General features: G+C 64.4%; 1 protein-coding gene across 1 annotated transcript in view; it reads right to left on the bottom strand.

Annotated features, from left to right (window-relative positions):
• TAFA5 (TAFA chemokine like family member 5) overlaps positions 1 to 21,403 on the bottom strand; it is a 119,545-nt gene that overhangs the window by 59,891 nt on the left and 38,251 nt on the right. The window contains exon 2 of the mRNA XM_030321937.1: positions 14,181 to 14,330. Coding sequence (XP_030177797.1) covers positions 14,181 to 14,330 — 150 coding nt within the window. The remainder of the gene's footprint in view (positions 1 to 14,180; positions 14,331 to 21,403) is intronic.

Here is a 21,403-nt window from a genome sequence, read left to right as displayed (position 1 = left end):
CTCTGGGCTCCTTCCAGGCGCGGGAGCCTCCCCTCCGCCGAGCTGAAACACGGGGACCTGCCCGGGATGCCCCAGGCCAAGGTGGGCAGGAAGCAGGGATCGTGCCCCGCCTGCCCTCTGCGCCCCGACCCACTGGGGTCCCCGTCTGGGCTTCCCCGACGGGGCTGCCGACGAGGACGGTTACCCCAGGCACCTCTGTGGCCGGACTGGACTGCCGTGGGGAGAGGGCGCAAGGCTCCCAGGTCCCATCTTCGGGGCTCAGCCTCGTCCTGGGTGAATGGCAGTCAGGCTGCAGGGTCTCTGGAAACTCTAGGTGCACAGACGTCTGGCACCAGCTCTGGCCGGGCCACGGCATGCGTCCAGACCCCCCACCAAGCCTGCCTGGAATCAGCAACCCTCCCCCCGACGCTGGCTCCTGCATGGGGGGCGGGGGTCTGGGAGGGTGGCCTGCCCTCAGGGGGAGCACTCAGGCCAGCTCCTTGCCCCCACCTCCACGCCCACCTGGCTCCCTGGTGTCGAGGGGAGGACGTCGGAACCCAGGCAAGAGGCAGGCTTGGTGCAGCCTCCCCGGTGACCTCGAGGACAAAGGGTGCCCGTGGGGCCTGGCCAGGGGGCGGACATAAACCCGGGCCCAGCAACCCTTCATCTGCCACAGGCACCCTCCCCGGGGAACGGCCCTCAGTGTGTTTGTGAGGCCCCCGCCTGCTCGGACCATGGGTCTGGGACAACTGTCCTGTGAGATACTGACATTGGCGGGCCGGTGACTTACGATGCAGGTGGCAAAACCCAGTCCACACGGCAGGGTCCGAACCCAACGTCCACTGCGGGATTCAGTTAACAATGGTGCGGCCACGTCGGGCCCTCCATACAACCCATGCGAGGTGCTAGCAATCAGGGCCACGGCGTGGGGGGACACTCTCTACCCTCTACTCCGTTTTTCTCTAAACGTAATACTTGTCTAAACATAAAGCACGTCAATCCAAAACAAACAAAAACTATCTGATCCAGCCAGACATTATGAATCCAGACTTGGGGCCCGTTTCTCTGCAGGGATAACAGATCAGCACGTATCCCTCTGTAGGGAGCGGGGCCCCGGGGTTCTCTGCCCGGCTGCTGGACCAAACCGGACAGAGAACCCCCGACTGTCTGTCTACGGGTGCAGCCTGGGAGTCGTGAGCGGGCCGACGGCCCTGCAGCTGCCCTGCCCTCACGGCGAGGGTCCGGCCGCTGGAGGGGGTGCCAGGAAGGCCGCCCCTCACGGCAACCAGTGCCCCGCCCCGTGGGATGGCCACAGGCAGAGTCAGGGTGTGCTGGGGGCACTCCTTCTGTTCCCCCCAGTAACCTCGCCCCTGAGAGGTCCGACAAGGTGGAGGAGGGACAGGGGAACGGAAAGCCCGCACTCGGTATCTGCAGGGGAGGGCGTAAGTACAGGCAGGACCCTGGTCTCGCTCCAGTGTCAGCGGAGGAGACGGGAAGGGATGACTCATTTCCATTCTGCCTCAAAAACGTGTTTTAGCGCTTTACGTAAGAGCCAACCGTAACGAGTGAGAAAGGCCCGAACTTCTGGATACGCGGTGCGGGTCTCTCGGATATCCACGTGCGGAGGAGACGGCGAGATGGGAAACTGATCTCAGACCCAGGCTTGCCAACAGCACAAGCACCACGGCTCCCCCATCAAGACGGCCACGTTAGAAGCACCGACAGCAGCAGGTGCTGGCAAGGGCACAGGGCGAGCGGGCCTGCAGGCCCAGCCCCGATGCGCGTGCCGGCCGCTCCCGGTGGCGCGTCCAGGATGAACGAGCGCCTCCGTCTACCAAGAGACGGGCACACGCGCGTCCACGCTGCAGCCGTAACGGTCAAACGTCACAAGGACCTCAACACCGCTGTCTTCCGGTGAACAGACAGATGAACCCAGGTGCCATCACACAACGGAATCCCACAAAAATTCTATGAAAGTACCAGAGTGCCGCTGCCCACGTAGACGGGTCTCACAAAGGCAGACGTATACCGTCCGATTCCGTTCATGCGAACTCCCAGAACAGACAAACGTGCAGTGACAGAGGCCAGGGCTCTAGGGACCCGAGGGGGAGGGGCCGGGGCGCCCAGGCTGCCCGTACGTGTGTGTGCGAGCCTGCGTGAGCGCTGGATCTCAGTTAAAGTACCTCAGTTCAGGTCTTTAAAAAGAACACGGAAGCCTGGGCGGGGGGGGGGGGGGGGTGGCTCAGTAGGTTAAGCGTCCCACTCCTGGTTTCGGCTCAGGTCACGATCTCAGGGTTCATGAGTTCGAGCCCCATGTTGGGCTCTGAGCCAACAGCACGGAGCCTGCTTGGGATTCTCTTTCCTTCTCTCCCTACTGCTCCCCTGCTCTCACTCTCCCTCTCAAAATACTCCCAAAATAATAAATGAACTACAAAAAAAAAAGAGAGAAAGCCTTCACAGAGAACCGACACGTGTTCTGCACCTCTCAGTCCTCCGCAGGGTCGTGTACTCCCTCCTGAGCGTGTCCACACGGGTCTGTGAGCGTGTGTGACGTGCAGATGTGGATTCACAGGGTCACCGAGGTCCCCGGTGCTGGAGGGAAGGCCCCCTCATGAGATGCGGCTGCGCGTGCGTCGCCGTGGGGCTAGAGCATTTCCTGGGCGTATTCCGCCCCCGGAGGGAGCGGAGGGGCCACGCGTCTGTGGGTCACAGGCCTGCAGTGCGGGCTTGCCGCGGCCAGGACGTGGAGCCCGCGTCGCCTGTAGAAAACGCTAAACGGCCCGGTGCTGGCTTCTGTATTCCTTCCCACGGTCCTGTCCCATTAGTGTCACAGATCGATGCTCCCGGATCCCTGGGGCCCGTGAGAGAGGGTGCAGGGTGCGAAGGTGACCCGTGCAGGTCACTTGGGCAGCGAGGCCCAGGGGTTACGAATCCCCGCCACGGCGCCCTCAGCCTGCAGCCCCCGCCTGGCCTTCAGGAGCAGCACCCCGTTCACGGGTTTATGGACGTGGACGTGGAAGGTGAATGCCGCAGCCTTCCCGACAATACAATCTTCCTTCAACCCACCGGCTCGACCAGGAGCCAAGGACACTTCGAATGACAAAAGTAAGAGCCAGACAGAACACCACTGAGGCACAGGCAGCTGATTCCGAGTGCCACCCTCAGCCCTGAGTCCTGCCAGCCTCCCGCCCTTGGCCGCTCGGGCTCTGGCCACGAGCTCGGCCGGGTTCCTGCTCTCCCATCAGTCAGGTGTCGCTCCTGCGCGAGCCGAGGCCGCCGGGACCCTGCCAGGCATCCTGAATAATTAACGGAGCCCTTTATCGGCCTCTCAGCTCCTTCCTTCCACCGCCCCAGCCACCAAGGACAGGGAAGGGGAGGCACTGACATCTCCACGCTGCGTCGGGCTCAGCAGCGGTCACATCCTGGAGCACACGGCCACCCTGGCACACAGTTGTGTCCTGAGCGGCCTTCTTGCCCCTCCCTGCCGACCCGCTCACCTCCACACCCAGCCAGGTGCATCGTCCGGCCGCCCTGGGCACCTGCCGGGGAGGGGCAGAGCGCCACAGACAACCTGTCCGTGTCCCCTGTGCAGCCCGTAGCCCCCGGTGGGGTGCAGGTTCGTCCTGCACAGCTCCCCGTGCCCCTACCTGGGCCTCCCACACCAGCTGCCCCCCCCCGTCACCACCATCACCAGGCGGATCTCTCCCAGCATCCACTCCTGCGGCTCGAAACTTACTGTCTGGGGGCAGGGGGGGATTTCTTCTAGAAGGCCGTCAGCCAGCACTCCGCTCCCAGCACGCGGGAATCAGCCCCTGCCCTGCAGGCCTTTGTTGTCTGATCACAGACACCTGCCCTCCTCCCTCCACCCCGCAGCCTCCCTGGAAGGGGGCGCCAGGCCTGGGGACTACGGAGACGGGAGATGCGTCCAGGGGGCCTGGATGGGACCAGGGGCTGCCGCTCCCCCACAGGCATGCTCCCATCACCTCGATATCCCGTGATCAAAGCATCTCCCGAGATCAAAATAAAATTGTCTCATCTAAAATTTCCCTGGCTTTGATTTGTTTCTCATCACACAGTTTAATTGAGTTGGAAATCTCCAGTAACATCAAAGACAGCAGGAAGGCTCCGTGCTCATCAAAGGAGGTCCCACCCTGGGGGTGGGGGGTGCAGGTGCCGGCTGGGTGGTCCCGGGGCCCCCTGCCTTCAGCAAAGCCCCTGCCACACGTCCAGGGGAGGACACAGCCCCACACCAGGGTAGGGCGGTCACAGGGAGGGGAGAATGAGGGCAACGGGCACCAGTGCCCCACCCAGCTTGGTGCCTCGACCCGCAGGGGTCCCCACCCCACCCCTGGCCTCTGCCCAGGCCCCACAATGTGACTGAGTCTGTCTGCTCTAAGCTGGCCTCCCCAAGAAGGGGCCCTAGGTGCACGGACAGGCACTGCACCCACGGTGGCCAGCCTCCCTGTGCCCATCTCTCTCGGGCTCAGCCTGGAAGTGGCCGGGTGGCCGGTACGGCTGTGTGCACTCCTCCCTCTCCACAAGGTCACCCTGTAGACCAGGATGGGGGGGGGCACGGTAGCTGGTGTATGCCTCTCCACTGACCCACAGCCCAGAGAGGGACCGAGGCCAAGGGCAGCACCAGCCACAATGCCGAGCACTGGGGCGTGCCCGTGAGTGGCGTGAGTGCTTCGGGGGTGGTGCAGGAGACAAGGGCGGCCGCCTGCGTCCCTCCTCTGCAGCTGCCACAACCAGGAAGACTGGGGGACCCTCAGGCCTGGCCCACAGCTGCACCTGCTTGTGACCACCACGGTCCCATCATGGGCACAAGGGTCACCTCCTCCAGGAAGCCTTCCCTGGATGCCGCAGCCTGAATCTGCACTCTTGTTTCATGCTTCTCCCATCCCCCATGCAGATCAGCTGGGCACCCTCGCGCCCTCCTTCCTGGAGGCAACACAGCCTCGGCAACGTCAGGAGGGAGCTGCCTGCGTCAGCCTGGGTGGAGCCCAGTGAGACCGGATCTCACTGTCCTGCAACAGGGAGCATCTGCGACGTCCCTGAGCCGAAAGTGGGACAGGGTGGAGGTGTCTGGTGATCCGTGCGGACCCCCTGCATCGTTCCCCGGTTAACGTCACGAGCATCCCTGACGATGGTCCCGATCAGAGCAAGCGGGCTCCCACCGCACGCTGGGGCCCGTCAGCTCCCGGTTTCCTGGAGAGAATTTCCTCCAAGAGGGTTCAAAGACATTTCTCCTTACACATGCTGACTATTCTCAAATGCTGATTAAAATGTATAAGATGAGGGAAGTGACATTATTAACACAGCCCTGTTTTATAGCTTTCGGGGCAGGAGTCTGGCACTTGTTACGTCTATTTTTGACTATTTGGGTTTTTTTCTTTTTTTTGAAGTTCCTGTAAAGGGAATTGTCTTCCTAAGATCATTCTCACGTTGTTCACCATCACTGCAGAGAAATTCAATTTTTGTATATTGATCTTACACCCTGCAACCTGGCTGAAACCTTTATGAGTTCCAAGCGTGCATGTAGATTCCTTAAGATTTTGTTTACAAAAGATCACATCACCCGTGAACTGATGGCCTTACTTCTTTCTCCTGCCCACCTTCCCGGGCGACAGCCTCCAGGACGATGCTGAAGAGAAGTGACGAGAGCAGACGCCCTGGTCTTGTCCTTGAAATTGGCGCAAAAGCGTCCGTTCTCCCTCCTCCGAGGATGCTGTCTGTCCGCGTTTCCTAGATGCTCTTTGTCTCCTTGAAAACCTCTCTTTGTCCTAGTTTGTTGAACGTTGTTACCGCGATATGGCGTCAGATTGTGCGAACGCCTTTGTTGCCACCGTGGGGACGATCGTAGGATTTTTGTTCTCGATTCTGTTCCTACGGCATTCTACGCTCATGGGCTCCCGGAACCGGACTCACACCCACCCGTGACGTGAGTCCCACCTGGTCACAGCGTGTGACCCTCTCGGCGTGCCCCTGGGGGCAGCCGGCTAGTCCCCTGCTGGGGATTTCTGCGTCTACACTCGGAAGGTCTGTGTTTTCTTTCTCATCTTTGCCCGATGCTTCCGGTGTGAGGGTCACGCCAATTAGAAGGGTCTCCTCTCTGATATATTTTTTATGTTTGATTATTTATTTTTTTTTTTAATTTTTTTTCAACGTTTTTAATTTATTTTTGGGACAGAGAGAGACAGAGCATGAACGGGGGAGGGGCAGAGAGAGAGGGAGACACAGAATCGGAAACAGGCTCCAGGCTCTGAGCCATCAGCCCAGAGCCCGACGCGGGGCTCGAACTCACGGACCGCGAGATCGTGACCTGGCTGAAGTCGGACGCTTAACCGACTGCGCCACCCAGGCGCCCCTGATTATTTATTTTGAGAGAGAGAGAGAGAATGTGAATGGATGAGGGACAGAAAGGAGGAGAAAAAGAGAGAGAGAGAGAGAATATCCCCACTGTCAGCACAGAGCACAATGACGGCTCGAACACGTGAACCGTGAGATCATGGCCTGAGCTGAAATCAAGAGTCGGACGCTCAAGCGACTGAGACCCCAGGCGCCCCGTTTTCCTTGTTTTTTCTATTCCGATCCTATGTTACTTTCTTCCTTCTACTTAACTTTAGCTGCCTCTTCTTTTTCTTCTGTCTCAAAATGGGTACCTTTGTTTTTAACATAATTTACTCACAGGTATACTTACAGGACTCAATTTTTAATACCAGCTGATGCTAATAGTCAGCTCACGAAACCCCCGGACACGGAACACGGCTCTCCCAAGCTGTCCTGAGTCTGCTCCTGCACCCCGCAGGGGGCGGGTCTCCCAAGCAGTGCCACCAAGGAGAGAGCACGTCACCGCAGGGCGCAGGAAGCCGGGCCGGGCTGCGTCTCTGCCCGAGCTCGCAGTCTCTAGGTGACTTGCCACAGGCCACCCGGCTGCGCAAGGTACACACACGCGTTTCTAAATACACGTAAACACTTCCGCCCGTTTTTCTAAGTACTGAAGCACATAAAAGCTTTTCCCCAAAAGGACGGAGGCCAGCTGTCCCCTCTGTATCCCGTCCGCCCCTTCAGAGGCTGTTTCCTCTCAGTGAGCAGGGTTGGAGGGTCCGGACAGCGCTGGACGTGGACGTGGACGTGGACGTGGATGTGGATGTGGGGCAGCCTCACGCCCACTCGTGCCTGCCGTCAGGGGCCCCCAGGCACCTAGGGCACCACCGGGCAGGTGGGTGTGGCCACCTCCCCGGACACAGTGCTCGGCTCCCCGGAGAGCCTTCCGGAACTTTTGCTGCTGCCTCTGCCCGGCTCAGCCCTGTGCCTGTGGCCCCACGGGGTTTGTGCTGCCCTATGCGGCACCCCCATCTCACGCTTCGGTCTCTGCCCCCACCCCCACCCCCAGCGCTCCCGGGCAGCTGCAGGGACACACGGTGAGGCCGGCTGGCCCGGCATCTCCGTCCGCCCCCGAGGCTGCACGGCCCGGTGCCGGAGCATCTGAACGCTGCTCCCCGCTCCCTCCACACCAGGCTGTCAGCGGGTTGAACTCAAGTCCCGTCCTGCTCAGAGACTGTAGCCACCTAGAAAAAACACCGAATTCTGCTGCGAGGCACAAGGACGGGAGAGATTGGGCCGTGGGGGCCTGCACAGCAGGAAGGCAGACAGACCCGGACCCTCTGGGCAGCCAAGCCAGGGCCACAGCAAGGGGCCACAGCCAGGGCCACAGCAGGGGGTCACAGCAGGGGGGTCGCATCCAGGGCCACAGCAGGGGTCACAGCAGAGGCCACAGCCAGGGTCACAACAGGGGGCCACACCCAGGGCCACAGCAGGGGGTCACAGCCAGGGTCACAACAGGGGGTCACAGCAGGGCCACAGCAGAGGCCACAGCCAGGGTCACAGTTGGGGGCCACAGCCAGGGTCACAGTTGGGGGCCACAGCCAGGGTCACAGCTGGGGCCACAGCAGGGATCACAGCAGGGGGCCACTCTCTCCCTCACTCAGACCCATGTGTGGCTGGGGCTCCAGGGGAGTCTGGGCTGAGATAAGAGCACCCGACAGTGACAGGCCGATGCTCTGATCTCTCTGCATAAACATGAAATGGCCACGTGGCCGGCCACCGTGTGGTCATCCACGATCAAAGGCAGTTAAGTTGGATATCCCAGCGAGAAGGTGCCAGAGGAGGTTGGTCTGCTCCCTTCGGATGAAAGTGAACTCACGAAGCGACAGGCCGGCCGTACGAGGCTATTACAGCCCGTGGGTGCAGCCAGCCGGGGCTGGGCCCCAAGCTCCTTCCTGACCCCGGATCCCTCCAGAGCTCCCCTCCAGGCCCGGGCCCGCAGCACAGCCTCACGCACCCCTCCCTGGCAGGGCTGCTGGGCGCACAGACCTGGTGCCGCTCACGGTCCCTGCCGGGCTTTCTGCACGCACACCCCGCCCTCCTCCCCAGAGAAATCACGGCTCGGCGATTTCTCATCAGAGGGCACCTCAGAGTCCCCCTGGTCCTGCACAAGCAGCTGGAATGGGGGTGGCCTCAGGAGGGCGGGTGGTGGCACCTGGGAGGTTTCCAGGACTCCGTAACACATCACCCCCTCCCCAGAGCTTGTCCGGCAGCAAGAAGGCTGGACTCCAGCGACAGCAGAATGGCGGGGGACCGAGCGTTCCAACGGGCCCGTCGTCATCGGAACGCGTGGTCAGGCTGCAGACGCACCGGCCACACTCTGTCCTCTCCCCCGCCCACCACACTGGCCCCTGGGGTGCCCCGCACTCTGCAGAGCTGGGGCCCCAGGCCCAGGCTCCCAGGGGCTGGCCTGTCCCGGCCGCAGCCTCGAGAAGCTTCCAGAAAGCCGGGAACTTCCTGAGCTAGAACAGAGATGAGAACACAGACGTGTAGGCAGCACACGTCCGCTGAGGGGCCGCACGCACCCTGCGTGTCTCAGGAGCACACGGGAAGGTGCCTCAGGGCCTGCCCGGGCCACAAGGCACACCCGCTTACTTCCAGGGACAGGACATTATGACGGTCCCCACCCCACGCAGGACCGAAGACGGGGGCGTAACCCCCATCCCCCGTCCTCCTCTGGACCCCACCCCCCACCCCCTCCTGAGAACCGCCAGCCGGAGTGGCTCCCCCACCCTCTGGGCCACCCCACCCCCCTCCGCCAGCACCCAAATGGCCTCAGGGTGCTTCCCCTTTGCTTCTGCTTCTGGGCACCGGGCCTCCCTCCTGCTACACGGTGCAGGCACGTGCCGATCGAGCTGTGGCCGCAGGGCCTCGGGCCTGACACCCGCCGTCCTCACCCAGCGGCGTCCGCGGAGTCGAGCAAACACAGACTTCTACCCGAACGCCTCCTGGAGGCGCGTTTCTGCAGTTACTCATTTTCACCGCATCCTACGTCCCAAATACCGGCCCTTCCCCACCAAGCGTCTACACCAGCGTCCGTTTTAGAACACTTTCATGGCCTGAGAAGAACCCTGAGCTGCTGATCACCCCCCGCTCCTTGCCCTCTCGCTCCGGACACTTGCCCGCCCGGACACTCGTGGACACGGACTCACACAGTCCCCGTCCTCCGCGCCCGGCATCTCTCACTCACGGCTCACGCGTGTTGTGGCGCGTCCCTCCTTTTCACGGGTCGGTAACGTTCCGTTCCGTGGACGTACCGCACCATTCACGCCCTGGCGGACCCGTGGGTCGTTTCCGCTCTCTGTCCGCCCTCGTGAACACGCGTGTGCGTGTGTGCGTGGACGCGTGTTCTCACTTCCCCTCGGCCCGCACCCAGGACTCCGCTGGGGGTGGAGCCACGGCTCCTAAGACAGCGCTACGTTGAGCCAGACCAGCTCCCGAGGCAGCCACACCTGCGCGCCCGCAGCCGCGTGGGGGGCTCTGACCGTCCACATCCTCGCCAACACACGTGACGGTCCGACTCCGCGGAGCTCCCACACGGCCCCCGTGTGCCTCTTCCTGGTGACTGAGGACCGAGCATCTTTCCACGTGTTCCCTGGCTGTTTGCACAAATACCTTCTTTGAAAATACACCTGTTCCAACCCTCTGCCGCTTTCTCAACTGGGCTGTTCGTCTTTTCATCATCTAGTCGTAGGAGTTCTTTGTGTGTTCTGCAGACAAGTCCGTGATCGTTATTTGCAAATATTTGCTCCCACTTGGTGGACTGTCTTTTCACTTCCTCGACCGTGTCCTCGGAAGCACCAGAGTTTTGGTGAAATCGCGTTTACCTTCTCTTCTCTTTTCTCTTTTTGCTCGTGCCTCTGGTGTCAGATCTAAGAATCCTTTGCCAAACCCAGATCGCGAAGGTTCACCCCCATCTTCTTGTAAGCCGTCTACGGGTTCAGCCTCTGATCTGGGTCACGTTAACTTCTGTACACGGCGGGTCCCACTCCACGGCCGTGCACGCGGCTTCCAGGGGTCACGGCGCCACGTGTTGAGAAGACGACGCTTTCCCCGCCGAACGGTCTGGAAACGCTTGTCAACGACCGGCTGACAGAATACGGGAGGCTTCATTCCTGGACCTTCACCTCCTCCCGGACGGAGGACCCCGACCTCATCCGGAACCTCAGCAGCCGTCCGCAAGCAAACGCACCCAGATGCCTGTCCCTGCTCTGTGCTTCCTCGGCGGAGGCCCTCAAGGCCGCGTCCGGGACCCGGGGATCACCTGCTGCTGGACACAGTGTAAAGGGGGAGGGGCGGTGGTTCCCTAAGTTGGGCAGAGCAGGTAGCAGCTTAGGAAGCCGTTTGCACGCCGTATCTCACGTGCAGAGCCTGCCGATGTCCAGTCTGTGGATGAAGGCGGGGGCCCAGCCCACCGGCGCCCAACGGCGAGGGCACAGGGAATCGCAGACCAGACGTCTCCACTCCGTACCTGGGGCTTCCGGGGTCCGGGCTCCCGTGGACAGGAGAGCGTGTTACAAGTTCCGAACTTCACGTGCAGGCACATGACGTGATGCATTCCCTGCTCGGGAGTGAAGGGCCAGGTCACCTGGAAGGCAGGTGGGCTCCCAGCGGGTGCCACCGGCGAACTGCGTCACCACCAGGGTCACCCCCAGGGCCCCGGGAGAGCCCGGCCGACCGTGCGCTGAAGGCAGCCGTGACTCCCCAAGGCCTCTCCAGACATCCCAACAGCCCAGGTCACCCTCCTCCTCCTCCGGCGGGCCCCGGGCCTCACAACAGACACTGCCCTGCCTCCTCCCCCAGACGCCCAGGGGCCCCTCTCCTTCTGCCCCCCCGGCTGCGGGCAGGGCTGCTTTAGAAACAGCCCTCTCTGCTCCGACCGCCTGCACCCGGCCCCGGCATCACCTGCTTTCTTTACTTCGATTCCTTTCCAAAGCGTTTCTGGAGGAGTCAGCTGAGGGGAGGCAGGGCCTCCACTTACAAAGCAAGACCCTGCCTCAGTGGGAAGGACCGCGGTCCTCATGGCAGCCCTGCGGAGGCACCCGGCCCGCACGTGTCCACTGAGGGGCACAGCGGAGCTCGTGGCTTCCCAGAGCTGCGGCCGCGGCATCCACGACCTGGGGCGGCCCCCGAAGGGAGCCGCATCCCCTGTGTTTGTGCGGGAGAACGTGCACCTGCAGACACGGCCAGGAGTCGCCCCTCCTGCCACAAGCACCCTCCTTTCAGGAAGAAAAGCTTCCCTGGTGAGCTCCTCTTCATCCCTCAATACCCTACTCAAATGCCCCCTTGTGGAAGTAACTTTGCCAAGGTCCCGGACACGAAGGGACGGCTGTGCTCTGAGGTCCCGCAGCCCCTGCCCCACAGTCTGGACCCCAGCCCACGGCACTGTATGTTCTAGGTATTAGGTATCTTAAGCGTCAATCACTCAAGAGCACACCCCGTATCTGAACGTACGAGAGTGTGAACGAATGAATGAATGAATGAATGAACAGGTGGACAGACGCGGGGGTGCTCCGGGACTTCAGCCTCCCTGCCGACCACACAGCAGGGACAGCACAGACCACCCCACTGACCCTGCTCATGCCGGATCCCACCCACCGAGAAGGCTGAAGGTTTCTCTGCAGCAGCCACAACGCACACGTGAGGAAACTTATTATGCACCCAGAGCAGGGAAACAGAAAAGCAAAAATTAAATTAGACGGCAGCGGAGAAAATGCCCACTGTGCAGAACCAGAACGCCGACGAATTTGTCTGTCCTCCCCTGGAAGCGGCCAGGTTTTAATTCGGGTCTCTGGGACACGGCCCCTGAGGCGCGGGAAGGCTCGCGGGAGAGGGGAGAGAACGTGGTTTCAGATGAGCATACCCGGATTCGATTAGGAAGCACTTCGGACCCCAACTCTCCCTGCAGGCTCGAGGGGCTGGCGAGGAGGGGGCCCCTCGTCCCGCGCCCCACGCCCCTTGCCCCGCGCCCCACGCCCGTCCCTGGGAAGGATCGATGAGCGTCAGCAAGAAGGTGTGCGTCACTGGGAGTCTGATCCGGTTTTGGGAGCCGGGGGCCGGGGGGGGGGGTTGCTAGGGTACAAATGCAGCTCCCTGGGAGTCAGGGAGGCCGCCCCGGCCCGAATTCACCGAGCACCTGAGCTGGGCTGCACCGAGTTCCAGAACGGACACTGCCGCCCCCAGGGGGCAGGTACCCCCCTGCTCGCTCAATTACACGCCTTTTATGGGACGCGCACCGACGGCAGACGACAGTTCTTAAAAACAAACCCGGCTCCCACGACGAGCCCCTCTGAGCACCAGGTCCTCGAGATGCCCCCACTTGCCTCCAGCCCCCCACGGGCAGGGTCAGCCCCTCTGCCACCTTCTCTAAAGTGCCCCCGCATTCCCAAGGAGCCCCTCAGGGCTGGCGGCACGTGGCCACGGGGGCCAGAGACAGTCAAATGGGCCCTGGGGTGGGGTCAGCCGGGAGCCCCACCGGGCCTCCAGGGACCTCGTACCGCGGGCCCCCCGGGCCAGGCCCAAGCAGCCCGCTCAGCCCCAAAGGGGGACCAGGCGTGGTGGGCCCACGCCCCAGACAGGCCGGGGACAGGCTCACCGGTGACACCAGGCACAGAGGTCCCCACCTGGTCAGTCTCCATCCCCCAAAGTGACCTCATGGCTCTGCTGACCCCTTCCTGGTGCCTTGTGGCTCCAGGAACCCCCCTGGGGCCACCGGCCCATCCAAAGCCCACCCCTGGGGATGCTAACATCCCTACTCCCGAGGGCCCAACCCCCTGCCAGTGAACTTTTGAGCTCAGGTGCTCCAACTGCTCCAGGTGTCCCGGCCCCAGGCTCCCACGGCCATCCTTCCTCAGGTGACCATCCCGAGCACCGAGGGCAGTGGGGATGGTCATTACCGCAGTATCCTGGTCGGGCACGAAGCGGGCTCCCACACAGAAGCCGCTGATCCGAACCGGGGAGGAGGTGCCCAGAGCCCCGTGCAGAGGCTGTCGGGGAAGGAAGGGCACGGCTGAGCCCTGGGACCCCACCACCTTGTCAGGCTGTGACCACACCTCCTGCAGCCCCCCCAGAACACCCTGCATGGGGTCCCCCCACCCCAAGCAGCTCCAACACACGAGGCCGCCATTGGCCTGGCCACAGGAGCACCCCTTAAGCCGCCTGCTCCTGTCACAGGGCTCTGGCCCAGCCCCGATGCTCGCCTGCCCGCGGATGCCAGGTCTCACCCCGGACCGCACACAGAGGCCCGTCTACCAGGGTGACGGGCATTGCAAGGGCTCCCCTCTGCTTCTAAGAGTATTTGCGATTCTGTTTCAAAGACCATCCCCGAAGGTACCGCCTCACACAAGGTGCCTGGGCCCTCGTCCCGTGAGGATGTTAATGTGGCACATCTCAGAGGCCGGACAGCCCGCTGGCCGTGGGGAGGCCTCACCACCTCCCCGCTCTCGGAGCCCGAGGGGGATGGGGTCCTGATGCGGGTCACTGAGCGGGTGGCCTCCCCCAGAAACCACATGTGAGGGATATAACGGCGTCCAGGGCTGTCGGCCTGCACCCCCCTCCGCCCGCAGCGACACTGAGGGGCCACGGTCCCCGCCTGGGCCCGTGACTCCCTGCCCCCCCGCAGCACCCTAAACTCCACACACGCAGAGACACCAACACCGTCCGGGCACCGAGCGCCCCATCAGGACCGTCCTCCCTGAGGCCAGGCCCAGACAGCCGGCGGCCTCCACAGGCGTTCCCAGTGGTGGGGGCCGGGCTGTGTCCGCTGGACCCCAGCCGCCCGGGCCTTCGAAGGGGTCGCGACCGAGGGCTCTTACCGTCCACGCAGGCGGGCCGGGCTCTCGTGGTGCCCGCGATCTGCCCCTTTCTGCAGGCACAGCGAGCCGTCTGCCGGGCGATCGTCCTCCTGGGCTGGCTGCTGTCGCGGTCCAGGGTCACAATCTCACAGGTGCCGGCGGCCAGCTGACCTGCAAGAGAGGCACGGGCGTGGGCTGAGCGGCCGAGGCGGGGGGCCAAGCATCCCAGCCCTCCCGCCCGCGGAGGGGCCCTGGCGGCCGCGGGAGGCAGGCTGCCCGCCCAGAGCGCCCGTCTCAAACTCGCGAAAGGACGCCGTCAGAAACACGCCATATGGGGCTGGCGCCGGGTCAGCCCAGCCGCCTCTGCCTCTGCACGCGGACGCTCGAGGCCCTGCCCGGGCAGACAGGAAATTAAGTGTGGCCCAGTCCGTCACACCCGGAGATGAAGGGGCCGAGCCTTGCTGCACAAGGACGCAGTCAGGTGCACGCACAGACACAGACACGCCCGCACACGCCCGGAAGGTGGGCACGGAACGCACCTCACACGGGTTCACGCGAGCCGGACTCAGGTGTGAAGGTGCCAAGGCCAAGAGCCACGCGGGCGGGTACGGGGAAATGCCCACACAGCACACGTGTGACCCATCCACGCCCACCCAGGTACACAGACGGCGCTCATACGTTGCACACGTGTCCCGTACAGGCACGCACACACAGGTACACACAGGTTACCTGGATGCGCCCCTCACTCCTGCCTTCCCACGTGGACACTGCCCTGATCCCTAAATACCGGCCACCCCAGGGCACGGGGCTGTCCTTGGTCCACCCCTGGGCCAGCAGTGTCCAGAGAAGGGACAGGTTTCCTTCGAAGGCGACGACAAGTTGGGGTGGCTTCCTCCTCCCCTGTGGTCCCTGAGTCACGGAAAGGGTGCCCGTGCCGCCAACGTCCCAGCAGAGGGGAACCTGCCTTCTGCAGGCTGTCACTTCTGTGAAACCTGGCATGCCCCCCCCCCGACCCCCCGAGAACGTTCGCCGGGACGGCGTCAGCTCTGCACGGAGGGCCGTCCAGCCAGAGACCGGCCACCTCGCCCCGTGCCGACCGGAGGCCGTCCCCAGCTCAGCCGGTGAGCAGCACCGGTGCGTCCCTGGGCTGGGCCCCCGCTGCCCCTCCACCCCGGCCACCCAGCCGCAGCCTCCACCCGCGTGTCCACCCTGGAGAACCACCGGAGGCTCTGCGCACTCGCGTTCTCGCTCTCCCAGTCCCTCGGCAAATAGTAAGCACCTACTGAATGCCGTTGGTGTCGCTGGGCCCCGCAACCATGCTGTGAGCAAAGCGGACCGTGCAGCACCCTGGGGAGCCAGGAGGACCAGCTCCTACAGATACGCGTCGCGCGGGGCCCGGCCGGGAGACGGGACAGCGTGGGGACGGGGCCCGCATGCTGGATCACAGGATAAGGGAACCGCGAAGAAGCGACCGCCAGGAGACGGGCCGGTGGGGCAGGTGGGGTGGGGGTGGCTCCCACCCTGCAGGGGAAAGCAGGGGGATCCCGGGGGGCTCCTGGGTGGCGCTTCTCAGCCCTGCTGTCCTTCACTGTCCACATGCCTGCTGTCACCTCGGGCCCCTCCTCCAGGCAGTCCCCCGGGCCCTCCAGGCAGCTCACTGCACAACATCGCTCCTGCCTTTTTGTCACCTGTAGGTCCCCAGCCAAGCCGCGAGCCAGGTGCAAAGCGGGAAGCACACCCTCGAGCCCTGGGGGTGCCGTGGTGTGGTGAGAAACCGGGAGGAAACAGACGCGCAAGCCTGCGGACGCAGAGGGCTGCGTGCAGTGACCCAAGGCCCCGCTACCCAGGGCATGTCGGACGGCACACACGAGGTTTCCTGGGGGAGCCGCACTGGGTGTGCGGGGTGAAGGGCCAGGGCGGTGGGGCTTCCCCGGCACCTCCCTCCCCCCGCCACTGGGACCCCTCCCCCATGGAGCAAAACCCGACCCGAGGGCAGCGCCCCAGCCCATGTTCCTGGAAGGCTTCAGCCGCACACTGTGGCTTCCATTCGCTAATGAGACGACGCATCCCGCACCGCGAGGAGCACGGGGCAAAAGTGGAAACGAGTAGGTAAACAAGTGTGTCAGAGGGAAGACTGCGGGATGGAGAGAAGGCTCTCCTCGCGACAGCCGTGGCCAAAGCCTCAAAGACGCGCTTCCGGGAGCCACGCGTCTGGGCCGGCCCCCAAGATGCTGGGACTTACAGCCCCGTGGGGCCCGGTGGTTTGCAGCCGGCGGCTGGGAGGCCTCTGTCCCCCATTTTCAGCTCCGCAGGTGGGCCCGGGGCGGCCCCTCACTGCTGCCCGGCCTGACTCCAGACGCGTCTGGCTCCGTCTGTGGGCGGCAGGGGCCCGTCTCCTGGGGACCGATCCCACCCTCCTGGACACCGTGAGTCCCAGTTGCGAAGTGAGGCGCCAGCCAGCCACGCGACTCCTCACCTAAGGCGTTAACCGGCCCGTGTTCCAGCACGAGCACCGGGGCCATGAGAGACGCTGCCGGGCACATCGGGACTCGGGGCCACAGCGAGGGGGCCGACGGGGTCTCTGCGACCCAGAGCGCCCGTCACCCCGACGGCCCAGCAATCAGCGGCGGTCAGGCTGGCACGGTCGCCCCACATGCCACAGCTGCGGCCCACGCCCCGGGCACGGGTGGCGCCGGCAGATGACGAGACTGCCAGGGCCCCCCAGGCGGACACGCTTCCACACCGACACGCAGCCCACGGCAGGTGCCTCTGATGGCGGGTCAGCTTCCGGGGCCGCCCTGGGAAGGAACCGGAGATGGGAGGGAGGCCCGAACCGCAGCCTGTCACTCGCCCCTGTGTGCAGGCTGCACGTCTGACATGCGGGTGTGGGCAGGGGGCCCCCGAGGGCTGCCGGGGACGGTCCTTCCGGCCTCTCCCGGCGTCCGGGGGTGGCGGGTCCTGGTGGCAGCCGCATCGGGCCGGCCTCCGCTTCCTTCCTCACCAGGCAGCGCTCCGTGCCTCTGCTCTTACGAGTCACCTGCCACCTGGACAGAAGCCCGCTCGCATGACCTCATCGTAACGTGAGCACAGCTGCAGAGACCCCACTGCCTGACGAGGCCACACTCACAGGAGGTGAGGACCCGAGTGTAGCTCTTGGGGACCCCATCCGACCTACGAAAGGAAGGAAACAAAGCTCCCCTTCTGAGAACCCGGAAATGCCCGGCTTGCAACGATCTGGGGGTGCGTACCCTTCATGGCCGGCTGTCTTCCGGAGAGGGGTGCCCCCGGCTCATTAACTTATCACCAGCTGACCAGACTCGGGGTTCCCCTGCAGCGCCCAGACCAGTGCCTCTCCGTGCGTCCACCCCCTTCCCTCGGCTGCCCTGGCCGCCCCTCTTCCAGGTTCCCCATCTTACTTTCTCCATCCCCCAATTCGGGCTGACCCACAGACACGTCAACCCTGGCCAGCCCCCGTCACCTGGGGCTCCACCTCGCCGTGCACGGACCCAGACCTGGGCCCCGGCACCCTGTGTCGACACCTGCAAACAGCAGGTCTCACAAGGGGCCGGAAGGGGCGGGTCCAGGGGCACAGGGTCCCAGCGCGCCGGCAGACGGGCCCCAAACAGAGGCGCAGAGAGACGCGAGGTGCTTTGTGGCTCAGCGGGGACAGTGTCCTGAAACTCCCGATGCCGCTCGTACCCCACACGCTGGATCCCGCCAGCAGCTCACACGGCTGAGTACGGAGATCAGGTGTCAAAGGAGTGGCCACCGCACGTGGCGAGGACGCTCAGTGTCGCAGAGAACAATCAGCCCGGCCTGGGCGGCAGCCGGCCCTCCACTCGGCCCTGCCTGTCTGTTTTGGGGGTCAGCCACGGAATTCAGGCCGCGACCCGAACATGTGGGTACGGACCCACCGCCCGCCAGGACTCAGGCGCGGCCATCTGGTGCTGAGCCCCCGGAACCCACCGCGGACGCACCGAAGCTATCGCTCAACAAGCTTGTCGGGCCCGTCCATCCGCACCTGCCGGGGGGAGCTGAGTCCCACCCAGCCTGGCGGGAACCCACAGCATCTCATCCAAGCTGTGCCCACGCTCGGGGCAGGGGTCAGAGGGCAGGCAGCCGGCTGGCCCCGCCCGCGGTGGGCCACACCGGCCACATGGAGCTCAGATACCGTCTGTGGCCCATCTGGGTCCCCTCTAGCAGCCAGCTCCGGGCAGATGCACTTCAGAGCTCCGAGGTCACTCTGTTCCACTCAGGGTTCTAGTTTGTGGTCGGGACCCCACTGCCCTCCCATAGGCAGTAAGTGCCGAGCCAGCAAGCGCACGGCCGGCTCAGATCCGGTGTCTATCTCAGTCCACCCGGCTCCCGGGGCCCCCAGGCCTACACCCTCCCCAGGCCCTGCCGGCCCCTCCCAACACCCTGGCTCCTGAGGCTCTGAGGGCAGCAGGGGGGCCCGCCCCCGCCGACGGGGCCACACGTCCCGCTCAGAGCAGGTGGATACATGTGGAACGAAGTTCAAGGAGACTTGCCCCCGCCTGTGAGTTCAGACACCTCGAGACTCGCAGGGCAGGGACAGAGAAGAAGGTGGGAGCCATCCTGCCTGGCCTGCCCTGGCCGGTGGGCTCTGAGCCCCGGGAAAGGGGGCCTTGGGAGCGGCCCCCACTGCAGGGCTTACTGAGGTAAACCAGCCCCGGTTGTAAGTGAGCCCAAGCCGCTTGTCCCACCAGGTATGCAGGGGACGAGGGCACTGGCGGGCCTCACTGCCCGCTCGGGCCAGCTCTGACCTCCGGCTGGGCATAAACACCTGCTGGTGGCCGAGAGAGGCCTGACTGTCCCCCCGCCAAGGACCGATGTGCAGGGTCCCCACCAGGGACCGGAGGCTCCCAGAGCCCAGGACAGCAACAGTCAGGGAGGAACCCACAAGAGGACCAGGGACGGGTTTCCTCTTGCCACCAAAGCTCTCTCACGTCCAGAACGTCAGGAGCCCCCGTGGGTGGGTCCTTCAGAGCAGGGCCTCGGAGGGTGTGCCAGCACCGAGAAGGCCAGGACTGTGCCTGGAAACGGTGTCCCAGCTCCGGCACCAGGGGCCACAGCTAAGCTCAACTCCGGGCCTCTGCTGCACTGGCCGAGGGCTGGAGCCCTGCCAGGCGGCTGCACGTGGCCCCAGGGGAAGGGGCTGGGGACACCTACCGGACCCCAGAGGCTAAGAGCCCGCTGTGGGTCCCACTCACTGCCATGGTCACCTGAGGTGCCGGCTCTGGGCTGGACTGGACCCCAACAACTCCCCACAAGGTGAGCATTCTGCCCGGATTTTACAGAAACAGCCCACGGACATTCGTCACATGCCGGAGGACCATGACTGGGGGCCCTGGCACTCAGGACAGGGACGTGCGAGGAAGCACCAGTGGGACACATCTTGCGCTTGGCCCCTGGGGGCCTCCTGGGTGTCCGGGGCCCTGGCCAGCGCGGGCAGAGGCCCCCTGAGCCAGAGCCCCCGTGTCCTGGGCTGTCAAGTCTCACGTGTGCCCGGAGTCAGACCAGGCTGGACAGCAGCCCCTCCAGGTCCCCAGCACGGTCCCAGTGGAGGGCCGCCACCACCCAGCCCCCGAGCCTGGTCCCTGAAGGACCGCGAGAGCATCCTGAAGGCGAGCCGTGCCAGAGCCTACCTTGGGGTCACTGCGCTGTTACACGTACATCTCTTTCATCGAGACTTACGGTCCAAGACCTTGTAACCCACTGGCCCAATGACTCCTCCTGCTGCGGGAGTCAGTCCTGCAGGGCCCAGCCTGACCAGGTGCGGCCACACCAATGACGGTGACCGGCCGCCAGGAGGCCCGGGGGATACCGCACAGTTGGAAGCACCCCCCGGGGGAAGCAGGGGCCCTTTGGTTCAGGAGGGGCTCGCTGGCCTGGAGGGGGCCCCACACGGCTGTCCTCATGCCGCTCCCAGCACCTGGAGGGCCACCTGCCAGGGACTGGAGCCCGAGACCCAGGCCAGGAGCAGAGCGGCCGGCACCGTGGGGGCCTGATCTCGGCTGCTGGACACTGTGGTGTGGGGGCAGACAGTGCCCCGGGCAGACAGTGCCGGCCGTGGTTCAAGATCCCAACGCGGACGTGGGCACCCAGGCACCGTGTTCTAAGGATGCCGATGGAGTCTGCAGCCTGATCACCGTAGCAGGTGCCACTCCACCCGGGCCCCTGGTCAGGCGTCCCGGGACCCAGGTCCCCAAATCTGCGACTCTGTGCTTGGCTCAAAGTGCTTCTCGGTGAGAAAACAGCACACGCCCAGCGCCCGAGTGGGGGCGTCCACTTGGCCCGGGTGGGGGTGGGGGCCGAGTTCGCTCCTGCCCACGCTTCAGCACGCACGGAGGTCCCCTGGCGGGTTACGACGGCGTTAGACAAGGTGGGACGAGGTGGGAGGCGGGCCGGCGCACGACCCAGGGCTGAGCCGAGCCTGGCCCAGCACAGCCCCTCGGGGCCCCTGCCCCCATCTCCTCCCGATACGTCCAGGCAGATGGAGAAGAGAAGGCGACGGGGACCCAAATCTGCTCTGGACTCCGTGGTCAGACCCTGCAGGCAGCGATCTTCCCCTCCTGCCCCCGCAGCCAAGGATGCACACCTCCCCCCAGCCGAGGGCCCCCAAGTTCACAACTGGCTTCACTCCCAATGCGGGTGAGCTGCCCCCTGGGTGCCGAGGTGCCCTTTCCCACCGCCCGAGGACGAGGGTGCGGACGCCCACTTGGCCACAGGGCATCCTGGGCCCACGCAGACTCCTGTGAGCGTTGGGGTGTGGCCCGACCGGACAGGCATGTGGAGGACAGAGCCCTGGGCGTCCCTCCTGTGCACCTGCCTCTCCCGTTACCACCACGGACAGCACTGCCAACGTCCCACCGCGGAGAGCCCGCCAGAGGCTGCACCAGCGAGGACCGATGTGCAGCTTTGTCCCGGGCACACATTAAGTAGGATGAAAATACACGGAAAAAAAGTATAAAACCCGATGGGAGTATGACAGCCTCTGTGTTTGAGCTACAGCAGTCACAGTCCCACTTTCCGCGGTTTGTCACCCGCACGACGTCCACCTTGGCAGAAAGCACCTGCTCCCCCGCCCCCTGCAGCATGGGAGGGCCAGGTCAGCGCCTCCTCCCTCAAGGGGCAGGTCACCGGCTCTCGTGGGGGGGGGGGAGGGGCCGCGGGACATCCGGTGACTTTCACTAAGTGCACCTGCCGTAACCGTCCTCCTTCAC

The sequence above is a fragment of the Lynx canadensis genome, chromosome B4 (assembly GCF_007474595.2).
Source record: "Lynx canadensis isolate LIC74 chromosome B4, mLynCan4.pri.v2, whole genome shotgun sequence".
Lineage (NCBI taxonomy): Eukaryota > Metazoa > Chordata > Mammalia > Carnivora > Felidae > Lynx > Lynx canadensis.
Note: the sequence above shows the minus strand (reverse complement) of the source record. Positions and strands in the feature narration are given on the sequence as shown.